The following is a 20,254-nucleotide window of genomic DNA, read 5'->3' as shown; positions in this document are numbered from 1 at the left end:
GCTGGGGAGTGGGGAGCACACAAGGACTCTTCTCTCCCCCATTTTGTGCTGCCCTTGAATGAGTCCTTCATAACTACTGTCTCTGCACTCCTTTGGAGCTCTCTTAGCCTCTTTGCAGTGACCCACAGAGTGATCTGACTGCATTTATAATCTGGCTGCACCACCAACCCAGAGACAGAACCTCTCCCAAAACTCCTCACAGCATAAAGTGGAACTGCATTGTCTCTACTAAGGCCATTGGCTAAATGCTAAACTGTGACCCTCAGTAAGCATATACCAAAATTAACCCAACTTAATGCAAAATATTAATGATAAGAAACTAGTTCTTACAAAAAAAAAAAAGATAAAATAGAAAAAATGAAAAGCATCCCCGAATCATCTTTACTTTATGGCACCCCATCAGACTGTACAGACCACTTACAATATCAGGCAGAAGCCAAAGAAAGCCAAAACCAATCCAAGATGATACTACAAATTTATAATGTCCATATTTCCACTAACCCCCAATAAAACATTTCTACAATATCCATGTGGCTGTAAGACAAACAGGTGGATAATCGCTGAGGCAATCAGAATTGACATTTTCTCCCTAGAAACACATGAAATGGAGTTCAACACTCTTCATATTTATCTTGTAAGCAAGGAGTCATTTTGTCTCTGGAAAAATATAATAGATCTTATAAAAGTTTTTTTGTTTAAACAATAAAAGAACTGAATTATAAAACACAGCAATTAAGACACTACAAGGTATTTTTGTAGATTATTAAAATATACCTTGGGCAATGATGACATGACACTTGGAATATTTATTCTCATATGTTGCAACTTTTTGGTTTTGAAGCTGAATTCTGGTCCTTCACACACAGTCTGAGTAAAAAGCCCTATCTACCGAGTATGAAGTGTAGTTGTAGCCATGTTGGTCACAGAATATTAGAGAGATAAGGTGGATGAGGTAATATTTGTAACTAGACAAAGATCAAAAGCTTGTCTCTCCCACCAACAGAAGTTGGTCCAATTAAAGATATTACCTCACCTGCCTTGTCTGTCTACCTACGTTGTGGCAGGAGTGGAGTTCACTCCCCCTCCCCCAAATCCAGTAGCTGGGCACTGAACACTGTTGCAGTCTGACTGCTACTACAGTTCATGGCGAGTAGTAGTGGCCATGACCGAGTGTGCCCTCCTCTGTGCAGGGCTGTGGTGGTCCAGTGGATCCATTTTACAGACACACCGGCAATGTCCACACTATCCTACCCAATACCACAAACATAGTTGTACATTGTTCCAGGCAATGCCCGTGTGGCCTCTTCTCATCTGATCCTTCCCCTATTCAGCAGAGCAGTGGCATTGGCATTATATTTTGGGTCCTTTGAGCCTGCCCAGGAGAACACAGGAATAAGCCCTTACAGATACATTTTTTAACATAACACATTCACATAACAAGCAGAGTAGTCACTTACAAAGCTGGGACTCAATCTTGATCCCATGGAAGTCAGTGGGAGCTTCATAATTGGTTTGAATGGGAACAAGTTCAGTTCTCTCTGAATTTATAAATCCCACCCAGATCGGCACAGACCAGGATATAAATTACTTATTCCTTCCTAACATTGCAAGATAATGCTTCATCTTGTACTTTATTGTGAGCAATTAAAAGAAAGCAGAAAACCGACATAAATCCAAGTCATATCCCATATCAACAGTTACATAAATTTCCTCTCTCTAAATCAGCAACCCTGGAACTCAAAACTGGTGGAACATTGTATTGATTCAGGATCTCTTATTATTCATTGTTTAAATCTAAATTTTGAATATTTTGCCTCAAACTTTTGAGATACCTTGGGTATCATAACTACCTATGTTGTTATCAACTATCACCATATTTTTAGTGCCATCTTGCTTGGTAAAGAGCATCTAATTTCTAAAGCTGGTCAAAACTGCTCTATTTTGTTATGAAAATTGAAAAAAAAATTGTTTTAATTTTTCAGTCAAAAATGTTTTGAATTTTGTTTTTGATTAAAATGTTCAAAATGAAATTCGTCAAAGTTTTGTATGAACCTTTTTTTGTAGGAAAAATCCCTCTTTCTCTTACCTTCATTTAGTGAAAAACATGGTGTGTTTTCCTCCATTTTTGTCTCGATTCTTTCTTTATGTTCCTCCTCCCCCCCTTTTCCACTGGGGGAGTGCACAGGGGGTGCGAATTAATGTTAGAAAAAGTCAGGGGAAAAACACTTTTTTTCCCTCTCACTTCTTATTTCTCCCTCCTCATTGGAAAAAAATCCACCGTTACTTTGTTACTTTCTCTCACTTTGAGACAGAGTTAAAAAGTGAGAGAAAGTGTTACTTTAAAAAAGCAAAAGTGTTACATTCTTTCACTTCAATTTTTTTTACATTTCCTCCATTTTTCTAGTGGGAAGGGGGAGAGGATAAAAACTGAGAGAAAGTGGTATTTTCCCTTTTCAAAATGGAAAAAATGGAAAAATATTTAAAATGTCTGTTTTTTTAAAAAAAAGTCAAAACTGAAATTAATTAATAAAAATATAAATTTGGATGAAAAAATATCTACTAATTTTATTTAACTAAGCATAGATATGGTCAACCTTTTCTTGAATTGAATCAGCTTGCCACAAGAACTTCCCCATCAGTGCCAGCTATGGGATACTGCCTATGGTCAGGAAAAAACCTATCTGTCTCTTTAAAAAAAAAAAAAAGGGAACCTGTTTCCCAACTGATCACGGAGTCTAGGTCTGATAAGACCTTCATGTCTCCTGACCAATCACCCTACAGCCAGCAGCCACAGTATGACATGTCTGTTTCTAAAGCTGCCCACAGAGACTGCAGGACATCCACCTGCCACCATCGCTGCTGCTGTGAGGAAGAGTTGCCAAGCAGGGGAGCAACATAGAGAAGACTCCATGATGTCTGGGTTAGGAATTGTGTGGGGATGGAAGAACTGATTTTTTTCTGGGCAGGGGGAAGGAAGATGTATGGAACTGCATTGATGAATTTTTGGAAGTGGGAGAAGTGTATTTTACTTAGGAAATGTCACATGATCTCCAACTGAGGCAGAATGTGTTGATGGTGCTCCTTGTTAAAATGTTGGTGGCACATCACTGACTTCACCACACACCTACTTGGCAAGGCTCTATAATTACAGTAAGTGAAGTCTCATTTTATGTCTTCCTTTAAATCCATCTTTTTCATGAAGTACTCAAGTTGTAAATGCCACACATTTCTGTATCGATTGTGTCATACTGTATTGTACCGTGCTCATATCATCCCCTCAGTAAAGAGGGACCACACAAGGCCCTATGAACCACTGCAGTTGTATTGAAGCTCATAAAATGAGACTTCAGTGGTGTAGAGGGCATTGTATTTCCTCTATAATTGGGGTGACATTCAGCCCTGGGCAGAAGGCAAATAGGAGGCCTATACACCATGTAAACTCCATTTAAGGTCTTAAAATAGGACTTCAGTGGTGGATAATAGGTATTGTACTCTGCAGAGAGGACTGGAAGGGGTTAAGGTGGCCAGGTAGGTTTATTAACTCCACAGGCTGCACCTGGAGGAAGAGCCAGAGAGCAGGGAATGCAAGCAGGTTTGGCTGTGCAGGAACAGGTGGGGCCTATAAGGACAGGAAGCTGGCAACAAACAAGGGCTGCTGGGAAAGGGTAATCACTCCCTGGGAAGAGGGAGGAGTGTTTGGAGGTTGCAGAGACATGTAGGCTGCAGTTGTAGGAAGCAGTCCAGGGTAGGAGCAGTGAGGGCTGGGAGAGGAAAGTCCAGAACTCCTGGGTGTATTGTCCCTGGATTGGAACCCAGAGTAGTGAATGGGCCCGAGTTCCCCTACCAGCCACTGAGGGTGTGGCATAGACCTGTGGGGTGGTGAACAGGAATACTGTCTGGGTCTCTGTGAGAGTGATGGAGAATAGAAGGACTTACCTGGAATGGGGGGGAACACTCTGTGACCTAGCTGGAGGGCTGAGTCATGAAGAGGATGCTGTGGTTACTGGGACAAGAGAGGAGCTGCAAACCTGAGAGACAGTGTGATGGTGTGCAACCACGGGAAGGGGTGTTGACCTCAAGAGCAAATCTCAAGAGTGACCAGAAGGAGGCGCCAGACAAGTCGTGAGTCTCCTGTGACATTCACCTTTAAGATTGTAAATTAATTATAAAGAGGATTAATAATATCACCAGATCCCCACGATGAAAATATAGCCTTATGTGGATCATTTGAGTTTGTTAATTTGGGTACCAAGTAAAAAATGGATCAGTTAACATGAACGTTAACCATTTTTTCAACAGTTGATACAAGTTACCATCTTTCTAAATCTGTATGTGTACAATCTAAATTAATTTAGTTATTTTTTTTATCCAAAATAGTATATTTATGTAATTTTGCTGCAGCTAAGAAGCACTGAGGGCCATGTGACATTCAGTCAGCTTTACACAGTACATCTTCTCGTTTCACCTGACTGAAGATCTGGTGATATGCTTCCACCTTGCAGAATGTAAATATGCTTTCAGATTTTATTGTTACTAGTAAGGAAGACAACTTATTTTCAGGTAAGAAAAGTGTAGGGTACAAGTACAAAGTTTTATTGGTTAGTCTTTAAGGTGCCACCAGACTCCTTGTTTTTGTGGATACAGACTAACACGGCTAACCCAATATTTTATTTGTTTTGTAATTCAAAATGCCAACAAACAAGCTTCAGGGCAAGTTATTGTCTGAACATCAACCATGTAAACTGTGAACCTGCAACCTTCTCCAACAGCCATAACCATGAAGCTAGACCTGCATTTGTAACAAGCATGCTACTGGTCCCAATTTAATCTTAGATCTGCCAATTGTATATGCTTGTGAATATCTAAGGAACGCAAAACATCAATGAGCCAGACTCAGCCCTCAGAGAGAGAAAAAAATGTTTTTTTTTTCTTCCAAATGGTAGCATCTGGCCCTTAGGGGTTTTAATATGCCAGCTCCGACCACAATGTTATAAATTGTCATAGTTCATTTTCTGTAATAATTTATATAGTCTGTGGCAACATAATATAAAACACAAGGCTACTGAAGCATATTCCTCAGCAAGCTACCTTAGGTATACTTGTATCATATACATATATTTAAGGGTTTGTTTTTGTTTTGTTTTCTTTAAGTAAACTTTATCGCCTAAAATCTCAACAGATAATTTTCCCACAGTTGTTTACGTTTTGGTGGTGGAGGTGGTGGTGGTCTGTTTTTTTTAAACAGAAGGCACTAAGTCACCTATCTAATGCACTTTGTGCGATGGAATGCATTTCATAGCATTAATGCACGTAACCTGTGATTGTGATGTGTGAAAAATCTTTTACCCTTATATTTGGGAATCACTATCACTCTATTTTGTAAACATTAAGTAAAATACCTTTTAGATGCACCCTCTCCTCAGCTTATGGGCCAAATTCTTGCTGGTAATACACATGCAGTAAGCATACCAGAAATCCTATATGTAGCAGTGGGAGAGAATGTTGGAGGTTGCCTGCCTCTGTGCAGGCTCCTCCCCAAAATTAGAGACCTCTCAGCATCTCTGTAACTGAAGTAGTGTATATGTGGGCATGAGTTTAACAGGGCTTGGCTATGGGGAAGCTAGCATCATCCATGTGTATTTGCGTGCCCATATGTATCAACACAGATCACTGCAACCATGCCATGAAAAAATTGACTCTCAGCAGGAAAAAACTATAGTCACAAGTGGTAGAATACGGTTCATATTAGTGACACTTTTGCAGCATATTTTGCAGCATTAAGACTTTTATCTATTTTAGGAAAATTGCTATCAATTGTTCTGTACAATTGTTTTTTTCATTGAGTCTTCTGGGTTTACATGACATGGCTGTCAAAATGCCTGTGCCCAGTCTACAACACAATTTACATGGCTTGAAGCACCAGGGAAACTATACGTATGCAGGAAAATGGCTCAGAAATGTTATAGTGTATATGCACTGTTAGAGGTCAGTTTCATCACATTAGCCAGAATTTGCCATGCTCCCTGTTTATTTGGAGAAGGTTTACTCATGTTAGAAACACATGGCTATATGAAATAGTTGTAACCAGACAGGCAATATGGTCCATAGCGAATAAGTAGGAGACAGGGAATTTATTATTAGTTGTGTCACTGATCTGCTCTGTAACCTTGGGCAAGTCACTTCACCTCTCTGTGCCACTGTTTTCTCTCCCACCCTTCCTCTGTCTTGCTTACTTGGACTGTAAACTCACCTGGACAAAGACTGTCTCTATGTTAATACAAGGCCTAGCATAATGGAGTCCTGATCTTGGGTGGGGCCTCTAGGCCCTACTCTAATACCAATAAATTATTACTACTATTATTATTTATAACACCTGAAATACTTGTTTATTATAGTGACTCCAGCGTGTTGTAAAAATAAAAACACATTTTGGGAACACAGGAGTTGCTGTACTTCATGGTCCATTCAGCTGAGATTCCTGTGCTTGACAGTAGCCAGTGCCAACTGTTTCAGAGGAAAGTGCATTAAACCCTGCATGAAGTAGTAATGGGATAACCTCTACCCGGTTGAGAAGAAGCTTATCCTGTGGCAGGTTATCTTTATACATTGGAGCATAAGAATTTACATCCCTTCCAAATTTACTGTTTTAATTCTGGGTGTGTTCTTTCACAAGTCACTAGTGGAGCTCTGGCTCAAATTGTTTATGCAGGAACTGAGTTTTTTGTAGTCTATCCAAGGCATCATGGAAGGACCATGTCTCAGGAGTGAATCCTAGATCTACAGAGCACTGACTGTGTTAACAAAGGCCATCGTTTCAGTGTTTGATTATGGTAATTGGTTTTAAAATAAAAAGACTAAAGGGAACACCTGAATTCTCCCTTGTAAAAACATACTACAGTATTCTACAGTAACTTCCCCAAATTCTGCAGCAGTATTATGGTGCAATGCAGGAGTCTGGACAATTACTACTGTAGATTATGGCGTACAGTACTACTTATTATATGGGACATTATCTTTGTGAATGAAGATGGGATCTAAACCAGGGCAAGCACCCCTGTTCCAGAAGGTGATCTGTGGTTCTGCACTTCATGACTGGCTCTATTTAAAATAGGCGAAAGCGAAAGTTCACGCATATTTTGTGGCTAGGGTCCCTACGGAGTTGTGACTCGCAGGGGCAAAGGAGGGCGCCCTGTGAAGGTACTGTTCCCATGCAGTTTTGGAGAGGAAAAGCCCTGTGCTACGTGTCAGCTGGCGGGGGAAGGGGGGGCGTGGGTGTATGTATGTGTGTGTGTGTGTGTGTGTGTGAGAGAGAGAGAGAGAGAGGGAGATTTGGCCTGAACTTTGCTCCTCCGCTGACCTCTCTCGGAGGGGCCTGTGTGCTAAGGCCGGGATTGGGGGTTGCACAGCAAAGGCAGGGGGGTTTCCTGGGCCCCAGCCCCCCCACACCTTGCTCAGCCTTGGGCATTGTTTGCACACCTCGTCCCTTCTGCTTCCGGAGGCAGCGCCGGGGATGATTTGCTGCAGATGACATCAGCTGTGGATGCTGGAACAGCGGCAGCAGCAACGCGCCGGGATGTGTCGGGTCCCCCCCTCCTCCTCCCCGGGTCCCAGCCCTGCACCGTCTCGGTATAAAAGCGCCGCCGCCTCCCCGCCCGCCCTCACTTGCCTGCTGCCCGCAGCCTGGCACTACTCGGCAGCTCCGCGCCGAGGAGGGAGGCACCGCTGGAGATAATCCTTTTCCCTCCCTGCCCCCCATCCCGAGCAGCAGCAAGAGGAGGAGAGGGGCAGGCAGGATGGCGACCGTGGAGGTGGAAGCGGAGCCGGACCCGTCTTGTAGCATCCCCAACCCCACGTCCCCCTCGCCCAGCCTCTCGCATCGCTTCCTCGACAGCAAATTCTACCTGCTGGTGGTCATCGGCGAGCTCGTGACCGAGGAGCACCTGAGGAGAGCCATCGCCAACATAGAGCGAGGTAAGCTGTCCGTCCCGGCCCGGGGAACAGTCCTGCTGCTGCGGGTGGGAGGCACGGGGACAACCACAGGTTGCACAGAAGTCCTTGCTGTTGACTCCTCTCCCCCTTTTATCGGCCATAAATGCCCCCGGCTCGGTATCCGCCCTTGGCTCCTCACCGTCTGCCACGAGCGGGACTGCGGCTCGCAGCGTCCGGCGCCAGGAGTCAAGATGTTGCCTTCACTAAGCTATAAGGAAAAAGGAATCTGATGCAACCACTCCCTTTGCTCGGAGGGGGAAAATCCTCTGCTCCGAGCTGCAGCGCCGCGCCAACAGTTGGCAGCGGGGCTCGCCCAGCCCAACCCAGACAGGCTTCAGCCTCCGCTGGCTGACACCCGCCTTGGAGGGGTCGGGAGGGTAGCCTGGCTTGGAACCGGCGGAGGGATGCAGCGGTGGTTCCTGAAGCGGTTTTGGTGGTTCAGTTTGGCGCCCGGGAGGGAGAATTTTCCTCTTAGCTCAAGGAGCGCCCCACCTTCGTGTCATCATTGCCCTTTTTACCATTTCAGAAGGAAAACGGGGGAAGCCAAACAGAAATCTCTGCCTCCTGGAGAGGGGGCTGCTTATTTTCTGCCCTTTGCCTTTATTCCCCTCGGACCTAGGTGTCCCTTCTCCATCGAGAATGTCCAGACATAAGGGACGGGGGACAAAGACTGCAGGAATCTGATCTTTGTGTTCAAGCCAATGCTAATCTAGTAGTGTAGGTGCAGTATCATGAGACATATACGACTATTAAGTCCGTAAAGCAGCAACAGCAGCAGCGATGAAGGAGAAAGCTCCTTCAATATCGCATTGGCTTCCCCTGCACAAAGATCTGCAGTTGGCTTTTGCTGCACCGACACAAGGAAGGAGAAGGTGAACGGGTGAGACAACAGACGTCTCCCTCCACTGCAACTGATCTCGAGCCCCTCCCCGCCCCTCAACTATTCTTGCTTCTCTGTGTCCCCCTCGCCATTGTTACTGCGCTGTGCTAGTGTTTTTCTCTGCAGAGGTCGTTCCGGTCTTCTGCAGCAGCAGCAATGCCTCCCTCGCTTTCTCTATTCCCTTCTTGGTGCTGCTGGAGTCTGTCTGCCCGGAGATACCGGCTCGTGGGCGTGGTGCAGTCCGCACTGCGGTCCCTATGGCAGCCCATAGCGGACAAAGGGCGTTCACATAGCCAAGAAAAAAAAACATTTTAAACAGTTATTTTTTTAAAAAACAAACTGCATTTCCTCACTGCAAAATAAAATCCAGGGGATTTGGGGAGTGGTAGTTCTGAATAGCAAGGAACCCCTGAGGAGGAACTCAGCTGCTTCTATTGTTTCCAACTTTCAGCAATAAGAATTTTTTTTGCTGTAGAGAATTTTACAGAAATAGATTTTATAGGAGAAAAACAACAAAGATTTAAGTGATTAAATTTAAATATTGAACATTAACTCTCATAATCCTTACATTATCCAGCTACAGGCTGCTGCTATGACTCAATATATTTGCTATATTTTTTTTTAAAAGTCACAACTCCGTCAAAATATAAGTGAAAATCATGATTTTCTTAATCAGTTCTTGATATTGTTTCTATATAATAGATTTCAGTGAATTGGAAAATGCTATGATTGCACAATATTGATATGCAATACAAATAAAATCATTACTAGATGCCATAGTTTATTAAGCTACATTACTGATGTTTTTATAACAAATGTGTTTTGTTTTTTGGGCTGATGAGGGTAGAGATTTCAGAAAATGTCCATTGTCAGAGAGAGATCTTTAAACAGTGAATTTGTTACCATTCCTGGTTTATAGGTGTGGTTCAGCAGTACAAATAGGACTTCAATTCTCTCTTTCTATTGTTGCTTCAAAACCCACCATCTGTTTTACTTCATTATTTTTTTCCAAATTTTATTTTTTACTCCTTTCTGATTAAGGATTAGCTAGTCACAGCTAACGACTTTTAAAATTACCTTTTTTTATATTTATAGCTGCCATTGTCTTCTAGTGAAAACTGCTGATGCTGTTGCTTTGCTCTGTTTTTAGAACCAGTTGGTCATTGTATTTTCCTAATTTTACCCAAGTTTTGATTGAGTTAAAGCTGAGTTGGCTGCATTTTTAAATCAAATTATTAATAATTAATAGACCAAACGGATGTATCTTCTGCCCTCAAGACATCTGATGTCATCCTTCCTCTGAAGAAATCTTCTTCAGGCTCTTGAAGCTTCTGCTGTGTAATTCCTGCTGTACAGTTTCCATTGCTGCCACCTAAACTCACAAAGCTTAGCATCTTTTAAAATTTTAGATATTTATAAGAAACTCTGTGGGCTGTCTACTCAAAATGTTGGATTAGAAGTCACCTCTCTCCTGCAGGTGGCAGATGATCTGATTAGGAATTCAACTACTGGAGATATCACTGATCTGATGTTCAGCTGCTTTGTTCTGAATTAACACACTGGGGAGTCTGTAGCTGTATATTTGTGGACTAAATATGGGCTTGATGAATCTCTTCTTTTCTGAGGAAAGCTTACTACTATCTGGAAAAAATATTCCATTCCAAAAGCATCCATTCTCAACAAGGCCTTCAAGAGTTCAGCATCCCTGTTAATTCTTCTTCTTTGCTATCTTGTCTGATATGTCTTTTGAGCATCATCACTGAAGCTTGTGGATTCTTGTACAGTACTGAAGAGAAACAGAATCAGAGACTATATTATCTAATAATTTACATCAGTGGTTTGGTCTTATGCAGGCTGGATGATTACAGATTTAGTTGCTTTAAATTTTATGAAGAGAGGGTTTCTTGTTTTGAGTTTGCCAACTGTATTTTTAAATTCTGAAATATCTTTCTGTATAACTACTTGTTTTGAAATGTCAGTCTTCTAGTGGTCTAGGGTTGCCTTCTGATGTGCCAAAAAATGGCTTCCAGATCTATCCACAGACTAAGGCTTGTGGGTGTGCCCATTGTGCTGTATAATTAGTCCAGGGGCTAGCGCCATCTGTATTTCTAATATCCCGGAAAGAAGTAATGATCCTAGTTCCATTGTACTTCCACTGACTACATGCATAACAATACATATATTTATCTTTAAATTGTCCTTAGTTTATAGTTCCAGTTTTATCTCCATCTCACTTAAAGCTGACGTTATCACTTTTACTATTTGAAATATGGTGTTTATATCAGAAATGTTGAATCATGGACCTTCAAGTACAGAAAATGCTCTTTAAGATAAAGAAAAATAATTACATACACCTCTACCCCAATATAATGCGACCTGATATAACATGGTAAAGCAGTGCTCCGGGGGGCGGGGCTGCATTTTCTGGCAGCTCAAAGCAATTTTAATATAATGTGGTTTCACCTATAATGCGGTAAGATTTTTTTGGTTCCTGAGGACAGCGGGATAGAGGTTTATCATTTTAAGCTTCCAGCATTTTCTTGATCTTCTATTTTGCACATTGACAGGCTGAGCAATCTGGCTCTGTTCCAGTATTGTATTGTAGAATCTCAATCCAGGCATAAATCTACACTCTATACATTTGCATCAAAAGGATGTCCATGCTGCGAATGATGGCAGGACAGACACTGTGTGCCTGCAACATCACTGAATCAACGTCTGTGTTGCTTAATAGGTCTACCAATGCTTGTAGTCTATCTCTAAACAACACTATTGCTCATCACTCAGGGTTAGCTCTTGTCTGGAGCTTGCCTGAGTTTAGGACTTGTTTAATCACCATTGTTTAGCTTCATGATCTATGGTCAGTGTACATTTACAGAAAGCATTTCTCTGATGTCCTGCTTGTCTGGATGATGCTTGATGCTGGGTATGATATCTTTAAGATTATTCTTGATTTGAAGTATTTGACACATGGAAACAGTTAAATATGAACACTGTTAACTGTGGTGTATTTAATTCCCAAATTCATTAGCCAAAAAATGCACTGCATGACCAAGAAGTTTCTAGCAAATGAAGATAGGAAGACTCCTAGCAGAGGGTGACCTCCGGTGCCTATATACAAAGACGTTACAATTCAAGTAGCGAGAGAGCCCCTCTATAGTTCAACTAAGTAATTTAGTTAGGGAATTATTTTAATAAACTATTATGAAATGTATGGAAAATTATATATTTCTAAAACTTGTATTTTAAAAATTGTTTAAAAATTGCAGTTTATTAATAAAGTGACATACCCCAATATCAGTCACATTGATAGTCTTGCTGAAAAGCTGTCATAGAGACACTTATGAAAAATCATTAAAAGTAGCTACTCTCTATGTGCCTTCTGGACCTGCTGCAGAATGAGCATTCCTATGATGTCATTGGTGGCACAAAGTAGCTATTGGATCAAAACAGCAAGCTAAGAGTTAAATCATCTCCTCCCCTGCAAAATCACATGGAAATGGGAGAAATAAACCTGTATTTCAACAGATTTGAAGCTGCCGGAAGCATTAAATGGATATAGCAAAGGCCTCTGGAGTAGGCAGGAGGCAAGGCCCTTGAAATGCACATCCTCAAACTTGTATGGCGAATCCAGTCATCAAACCTATTGATCTCAGGCGAAGCATGCTGAACTGTCTCTGTGACTTCTTTCTTTTCATCTCTACCATCCAGTCAGGCTAGAACTAGGGTTTCTTTTTTCCCCCTTGAGGGAGAAGAAAGTGGGAAATAGGAGTTAATGCTCAAACTAGCAGCACTAAGTCATGTTGGAATTTCCAGAAGAAATGTCAGGGGATGGTACCATATTGAGTGGCTGCCCTCACCCTTACTCTAGCTCCTCCAGTTGGGTCCTCCCTCCCAACTACTGCAGAGCTCCAACTCCATAGTTGCATGACAGGACATGTACGGAAAAGCCAGAGAGATCATTCAGCTTATGGGAATGGGAAGAGGCAGATACCGTTATAGGCTCTGCTCCTTTCCCTCCACCCATCCACTTGCCATCCAGCTTGGCTACTTTCTGCTTGTCTAATCACCTCCCCCAGCAGAAGAGGATGAACGTTTAAATTTATTTTCAGAGTGATGCGAGTACCTGTACCTTATTGGAGAACAACTGCCTGCGTACTTTTTCACTTTTTAAAAAATAAAGAATTATTTGAGTTGTAGAAAAATACAAAGCATTCCAGACCATTCATTCATTTCATATTTGGTTTTCTCATTCCTGTGATATTTAAACTGGTAACTTCATTTTCCCCTCCCTGCTATAAACTTTTAAAAATATTTATTATGGAAACATAAGTTTCAGTGCCTTACATGTGTCAAGAATCTCCCTCTTTAAATAACTGAGAAAAGAAACTGGACAGCAAAGTAGTAGGACTGTTTCCAATTTAGTTTAAGAGAGGAGATCAAGTAGTATATTTTATGTTTCAGAGAGACAGAATTTTGACACTTATTGAACAAAGGGAATAAAGTAACAATTTATATTTTCACTTTAAATGAGATGGTTCATTACTAGCATAACAGCTCTTCGTTAAGAGATCTGCCAGTTTAATACTTAAAGTATTGGGACTATAATAATTATAAGCTGATGTCATTTTTCTTTCATGGGAGCAAACACAATGATCTTGTAATGTGGCTAAAATATTCCCCTGAATAATTTAGTTTTATGCAATTCAGTAGCTAATGATCAGTAAAAACAATGTATTATTATGTTGCAAGTCAGTTTGGGGGCATATACTATCAATAAATATGTCATAATGCTGCAGAATCAAAAAGCAATTCTCAGATTGCAGGAGCCATCACTTTTTAGCACCAATGAACTGATTTTCCCTCATTTCTCACTGACCAGTGGTGCCAGAATGTTCAGTATCATACAATATTGGGCTATATAGTGAGAGCAAATGAACAAAATAGCTGTCAAATGTGTGGATATGAGAGAGAGAGAGAGAGAGAGGATAAGACACAAGCAGGCTTTGGAATGGAGAAATATTTAACTCTGATGAATGAGAGTCCAAAATATTCAGATGAAAACTTTCAAACCACACATGCTAAATATGAATATATATTGTGTTTTGACTTGTAGGAATCCGATCATGGGACACAAATCTGATTGAATGCAACTTAGACCAAGAACTGAAACTTTTTGTGTCTCGCCATTCAGCTCGGTTTTCTCCTGAAGTTCGAGGTAAGAGTTCTTTTTAGTTTTGACCAATGTTTGACATAACTTTTTTTTAAAAAAAAGTAACACCCCCCCCCCCAAAACAAAAAAAAACTACCGCATAACTCAGCTTAGTTTTTAGTCTTTGACATAGGATGATTGTTTTCTCTATTTAAAAAAAAAAAGCTTCAGATATTACATTCTTTTGTCAAAGTATTCAAATATCTGATGCAATATATTTGATAGTACTTTGTATGGTAAGCCAACTAAAACCTATGCTTTATTTATGTTGCATATTCAATGCTATGTTCAATTTCATTCCATATTGATATTTGGGTGCTACTGAGGTTCAGGCAATATTCATTATTTGAATGAGTAGTTGTTTTCCTTAAGGTAAAGTGACAGATTAACAGCCCTGGAGACTGCAGGCCTTTTATTAGAATAGGCACAGCACAATCTCAACAATGTGCCTTGATCCTGACTTGGATGGACTACTTCTGGAGAGGGATGAGGGGTGGTTCATTCTCTAAAATCATTCACGCATGGTTCTCTCTGAGAGTAAGTCTGTAACAAAAGGTGGAGGTTTTTGTCTCATGGAAATGTGTTCACAAGGAACTGGATTTAGCCTATCAACTCCTGCTGAATAGGTCACCAAAGAGCTATCAAAAGGTAGCAACTTTTGGTTACTACTTATTTGGGCTCGAATTGAACTCATAACTGAAAAGTGAAAAACTCCGTAGCCCTGTAACAGTTCTCTGCCCCATCCATTTCCTTACTGAAGGTACATTTTGAGAAAGAATGCGTAAGAAGCTTTTGCTTTCTCATGAAGTTCGGGTATTTCTTTGCAGCAGAGCAGGCTCTGTTCAGCAAATTACTATCTTGGGGCACTTACTTTAAACCAGGCTATACTCCATCCCTCAGTTAATGAAAAGGGTTTTCAGGTGCCAGAAACCACAGTTCTCCAGAGATCTACATAAACCTCCGGGGAATCCAGTAGAAGACATGTGCCTCAGCACCAGTTCCATAGAATGGAATATTGTAATTTACAGATTAATACAATTTTCAGCTGATTTCCCCCTAGTTAGTTGAGGAGGGAGAGAGGGCCCTGCTCCCCTTTAATCTCAAGTCCACCCTGTCTTCACATAGCACCTCAAACTGTTTTGGAGGGCCTTCTGTGGCATTTGGGTATGATGGAGGGGCACTACTACAGAAAAGACCTCTGGCCACCCCTTTGTTATACAGAAAGGGAGGACTGGTTTACTCTGGGATTCATTGTTCAGTCAAGACAATTTCTCTTCCACCTACAAGTCAGCCTTTTCTTTTCCCCTATTTTGACTACACTGACTACACCTGAACTGCTAATTTTGCGGTATGATAAAGCCCTTCAGAATTGGTTTAATTCCTGTTCTGTGAACATGGCTTGTATAGTGTTGTGTCTGAGTGGCTCAGATAGAATTTTCCACTCCCCTGCTTTGAATAGTTAAGGGAACACTTTTTCACTTTCATGGGGACTGTGGACTTTCATGGGAGGCATGAAACCTAAATCTTCTCTTCTGACTTCTCTGAAAGCCTGCTTTTCATATGAGGATTTGTACCAATAAAAATTAATTGTATAGTTTATTGTGAATCATACAGAATTGACTTCTGTCATTTCATGGGAATCTGATTGGTAAGTTTTCTACCTTTTTTAATCAAATCTTGAGTTTAGGCATGTGCGCAATCAACCTTAGATGTTAATTAATACTATACAGTCTTCTTAAAGGAATGTAGGTTGTTTTCACCAGTGAAATATTTGTGGATGTAAGTGTAACAACTAATGCAGCATAATATTGACTAAATAACATTAAAATTACTGGTCATGAGCATGGTAGAGATGGTTATGAAATGCTGCTACAGCAGATTCCTAGAATCAGTATCACAAATTCTAACAAAGAGATTCTGATGATTCTTGTCTTGCAGTATTCACTCTGTCATCTTGGATAACACACTGGAGCTTTTTCTGTAACTTCGTGCTGTACTAGTTACAACAGCATTTGTCTCTAATAAACAGACTGGTGACCAAATGTGCATAGACTCTGCCAGATTTAGAAAACCAAAAATTTTTGGACTTTTCCCCTTGGCCTGTGAAACAGCAGAACAAACCACAGAAAAAAAAAATGAACGTCTAGGTCCTGGGCTTGCCATCGTTGACTTTCATGGAAGCAGGATCAAATCCAAAGTACATATCCTGCAATTTGGTTTAAATTTCATTGATCATGAATCAAATTCAGCAGTTTCCCTTTTGTTGCTTTGAGAGTACTTAGATGAGTAAGACTAGCAGGATTTGACCCTGAGGGTGGAACTGTACATTACACCTAAATTTAATTTGTAAATGTCTAATTTAAGATTTCACCTAAAAAATTCTGTGCCTTTATTTTAGCAGAAACATGACCGTGCATTTCAGATTTTCAGCAAGTGCAGTTAAATGGCTTAACTTGGGACATTATTTTTTGATAGGTTTACATGAATTAAAACCAAGCAAATCCTCTGATATTATTTAAATAAAAAGTAAGATTATGCACTCTGTTTTTTCAATGGAAAGATTATAAAATCATCTAAGAAATATTCTCTAGGGATTGTATTTTTAGCTGCCTTTTTTGTCTAGACAGCCTGTTTAGTCTGTCATTGTGTAGAATTACAGCTTAATTGTATGTGACTTGAATTCATCATCATCTCTATGACAAACAATAGAAATGTGTTTTCTAGCACTGCTAAGTCTTTAAACAATAAGACACAAAAATCTATGTTCAAAGGCATTAAAGAATCTGGCTTAAACCTGAAAAAGTTCAAATTCTACTCTCAAGATGCTTGTATAAGACTCCCATTGACCTCAGTGAGATCCCTCTTCACAGAACTGAGGGCAAAATATTGGTGTCTATCCTCAGTGCCTTGGTACTGAATCCTTGTGAGACTCCATTGTGCTTTCCATTTTGTGCCATGAAAAGGAGGCCTTTTTTTGGAGCCCTTTTTGCATAAAATATCAAAGTAACTGATTTCTGTTGAAATTTCTGAGCCTGGATTGAAATTAAATTAACACTGATTTCACCGAGTGAACATTTTGTGTTAAGTACAAAACGGACTAAATTTCTCCTCATCTTGGAAAATCCAGGTAGCTAAGACCCATGTTCAGTAAAACAAATATACAATAGTCATCTGGTGGGGGGGGGAATCAGCCTGACCAGATTCCAGTAAGGCCCATCATATGCAAGATGAGGTTATAATTAAATAACAAATATCACCCTTAATTTTGAAACTTCCTGCTTTTTCCTGTTTAAAATCAAGCCCTTAGTGTGATCTAAACATAAAACCAGATAAACCTTTTGGGGTAGGCATTGTCTTTACTAATGTTTGTGTAGGGCTTAGCACAATGGGGTCCTCCATTTTCACTTTCATGGGGACTGTGGACTTTCATGGGAGGCATGAAGCCTAAATCTTCTCTTCTGACTTCTCTGAAAGCCTGCTTTTCATATGAGGATTTGTACCAATAAAAATTAATTGTATAGTTTATCGTGAATCATACAGAATTGACTTCTTGTCCAAATAAAATCCATTTTAGCTAAACCAGCAAGGATTGTGTGTAGACCAGTTCATATTGTCTCCTTTCCTAGTTTGCCCCAAATGAACATGTCTTTGCCTATTTAGTACCAGGCAGGAGCTCACTGATATGGAGAGGAAGTGGAGGCCTTGTTGGTGGCCATTTCATCCATATCTCCATCTACATCTTGAGACTTAAACAGTGAGAAGGGCTTGCCTTGGGCCTTCTGTAGTAGGGTGAATTCTACCCAAAATGCATTGTTTCTGTGATGGAGAAATTATTTGAATAGAGTAGCACATTTAGAAATAGAAAGAATAAAAGGTCATGTATCAGTTTAGTCTGCAGGTTCTCAATGTGGTGGTTGTGAGTCCCAGTTGACTGAAAAACGTGACCAGAGTGGGTTATCGCCCTCCCTGCTGGTTCTGTCTTTTCCACTGGCTTTGTATTCCTTCTCTCTCCTTTGTCTTTTTGTGGAGAAGTGTGTGCACATACAAAATATGTAGCTGTAGAGAGACATGCAACCACATGCATGCAATTTGAATTCATCTGCTTTATTTTAATCTGTATTACTTTTGTAAGATGTTCGAAGAAACTTTCTGGAAGCAGATGTTGTATTTTATGTGAGAAATACTGTATTGACTCTCTTTATGTTAAATAAATAGTCACATCTCCAATACTGAGACCATATCTTTGTTAGACAGAAAAACAATGGGTCAGATCCTCAGCTAGTGTAAATAGTGTAGCTCCCACTGACTTAATTAGAGCTATGCCAATTTATACCAGTTTAGAATCTGTTCTAATGCATTGTAAGATCAGATCCCCAAAATTACTGATAAAATGTAGTTATAAAGTTTTTTAACTCTACTTTCAGCAGTTTATTTTTTTTAAAGTTAAAATATCTTGGACTACATTTGGATCTCATTTACACCAGCATAAACAAGAGTAACTGGGATCATCATCTGGCACCAGGTGTGTCTATACTGCAATATCTGTGTAGTATATTGTGTTTTGTGCAGAGAAATGAAGAGCACTATCAATGTCTAAGCACTGAGCAATGTCTCCAAATACTTAGATACATTCATCTTCAAAACGCAAGTAATCTGGCATGTTAACAAGCTCAGGGCTAGTCTATAAATATGATTTTGAACCTAGTAGAGACTTCTGTACCTTGAATAACTATCTGGGGGGAATCAGGTTAACTTGGTATATATTTGGAGAGTTTAGTTCCAGTTGGCTAAAATATTTGTTTTTGTGCTATAAAGTGGTTGCTACTTGGAAGAAAGAAAATGGAGGGAGAGAGCTCGAGTGGAGAATTAAGCTGATTCATGCTGCTGGATCTGTGATTGGTGTTCCCTGTAGGGCTGTTGCTGCTAGCAACTTCACAGTAGAGTCACTGTCTCTCACTACAGAGTAGCGCTGAGGTAGGGGATTGCAGACGTCTTAGAAGAAGGTGAAAAAGGATCCCTGAGATGGTGCTCACTCAGGAAAGAAATGCAATGATTTCAGAAAGTATAATTAGCTTTATTTTGTAGTGTACAAAGATTTCCATAGATCAGTAAAGGATTACAAGTAAAATACCTAATATGTCTGGCTACAGGAATAGATATGAATTACTTAAACTCTTCTTTTTAGTGGTAATTAAAATTCCAGAAGTGTGCTACTAAGTGATTTTATTTGTTCAGTGAAATCAGTTGTTGCACTGACGTGACAATCATTCTTGAATAACTTGACACATCTGCTTTTTTTAGGAATGATCTCAAAGACAATTAACATGAATTTACATTACTGCTAAAACACCAGTACATGCTGATATTAAGCTGCTAAAGTGATTCAGCAATAGTACTGAGAAGTTTGTTTTTAAATGCCTTGCATCACAACTAGATAAAATTAGCATGTTATTATAGAACTCTCCAGTTCCCATAGCAAAGGGTCTTGGCTTGTATGTGGAGGGTGGGCAGCAGGGTAGGGTTAGGTGAGCTTTAACTGAGAATTTCCTTTTCGATCAGCGGTTCTCAAACTGTGGGTTGCAACTTCATTTTAATGGGGTCACCAGGGCTGACTTAGACTTGCTGGGCCTAGGGCTGAAGCCTGAGCCCCACTGTCTGGGGCCAAAGCTGAAGCCTGGCCCCACTGCCCGGGGCCGAAGCCAAAGTCCAAGGGCTTCAACCCTGTGTGGCGGGGCTCAGGTTACAGGTCCTCTACCTGGGGCTGAAGCCCTTGGGCTTCGGCTTTGCCCCCCGCACCCTCAGCCCTCCGCCTAGGGCGGTGGGGCTCGGGCAGGCTCAGGCTTCGGCTGTCCCCTCCTGGAATTATGTAGTAATTTTTGATGTCAGAAGGGGGTCACGGTGCAATGAAATTTGAGAACCGCTGTTTTAGATAATTTAAATTCCCATTGTTAATATTTATGTTGGGGGTTTTTGTTGTTGCTTTTGGAGGAGACATGATCAACCTTAGCCGTACATTCCCAAATTTTTGCTGAGGGAATACAGTATTACTCCCCATATTTCTCTTCATTCAGTTGCTTCTTTCTAGACTCCTAGTTATTTTTGGTTGCCCCCTTTGTTATGGCTCACATTGATCTTTGTTTCGGTATTCATTTCCAGTGTCCTCTAATTATTGG

The 20,254-nt window shown here is 40.6% G+C and overlaps 1 protein-coding gene across 1 annotated transcript in view; it reads left to right on the top strand.

Annotated features, from left to right (window-relative positions):
• The first annotated feature begins 7,549 nt into the window (after window positions 1-7,549).
• MAP1B (microtubule associated protein 1B) overlaps window positions 7,550-20,254 on the top strand; it is a 111,546-nt gene continuing 98,841 nt past the window's right edge. The window contains exons 1-2 of the mRNA XM_032769587.2: window positions 7,550-7,971; window positions 13,986-14,087. Coding sequence (XP_032625478.1) covers window positions 7,794-7,971; window positions 13,986-14,087 — 280 coding nt within the window. The 5' untranslated portion in view covers window positions 7,550-7,793. The remainder of the gene's footprint in view (window positions 7,972-13,985; window positions 14,088-20,254) is intronic.

The sequence above is a fragment of the Chelonoidis abingdonii genome, chromosome 6 (genome assembly GCF_003597395.2).
Source record: "Chelonoidis abingdonii isolate Lonesome George chromosome 6, CheloAbing_2.0, whole genome shotgun sequence".
NCBI classification, from domain to species: Eukaryota; Metazoa; Chordata; order Testudines; family Testudinidae; genus Chelonoidis; species Chelonoidis abingdonii.
This window is presented reverse-complemented; position numbering and strand designations above follow the sequence as displayed.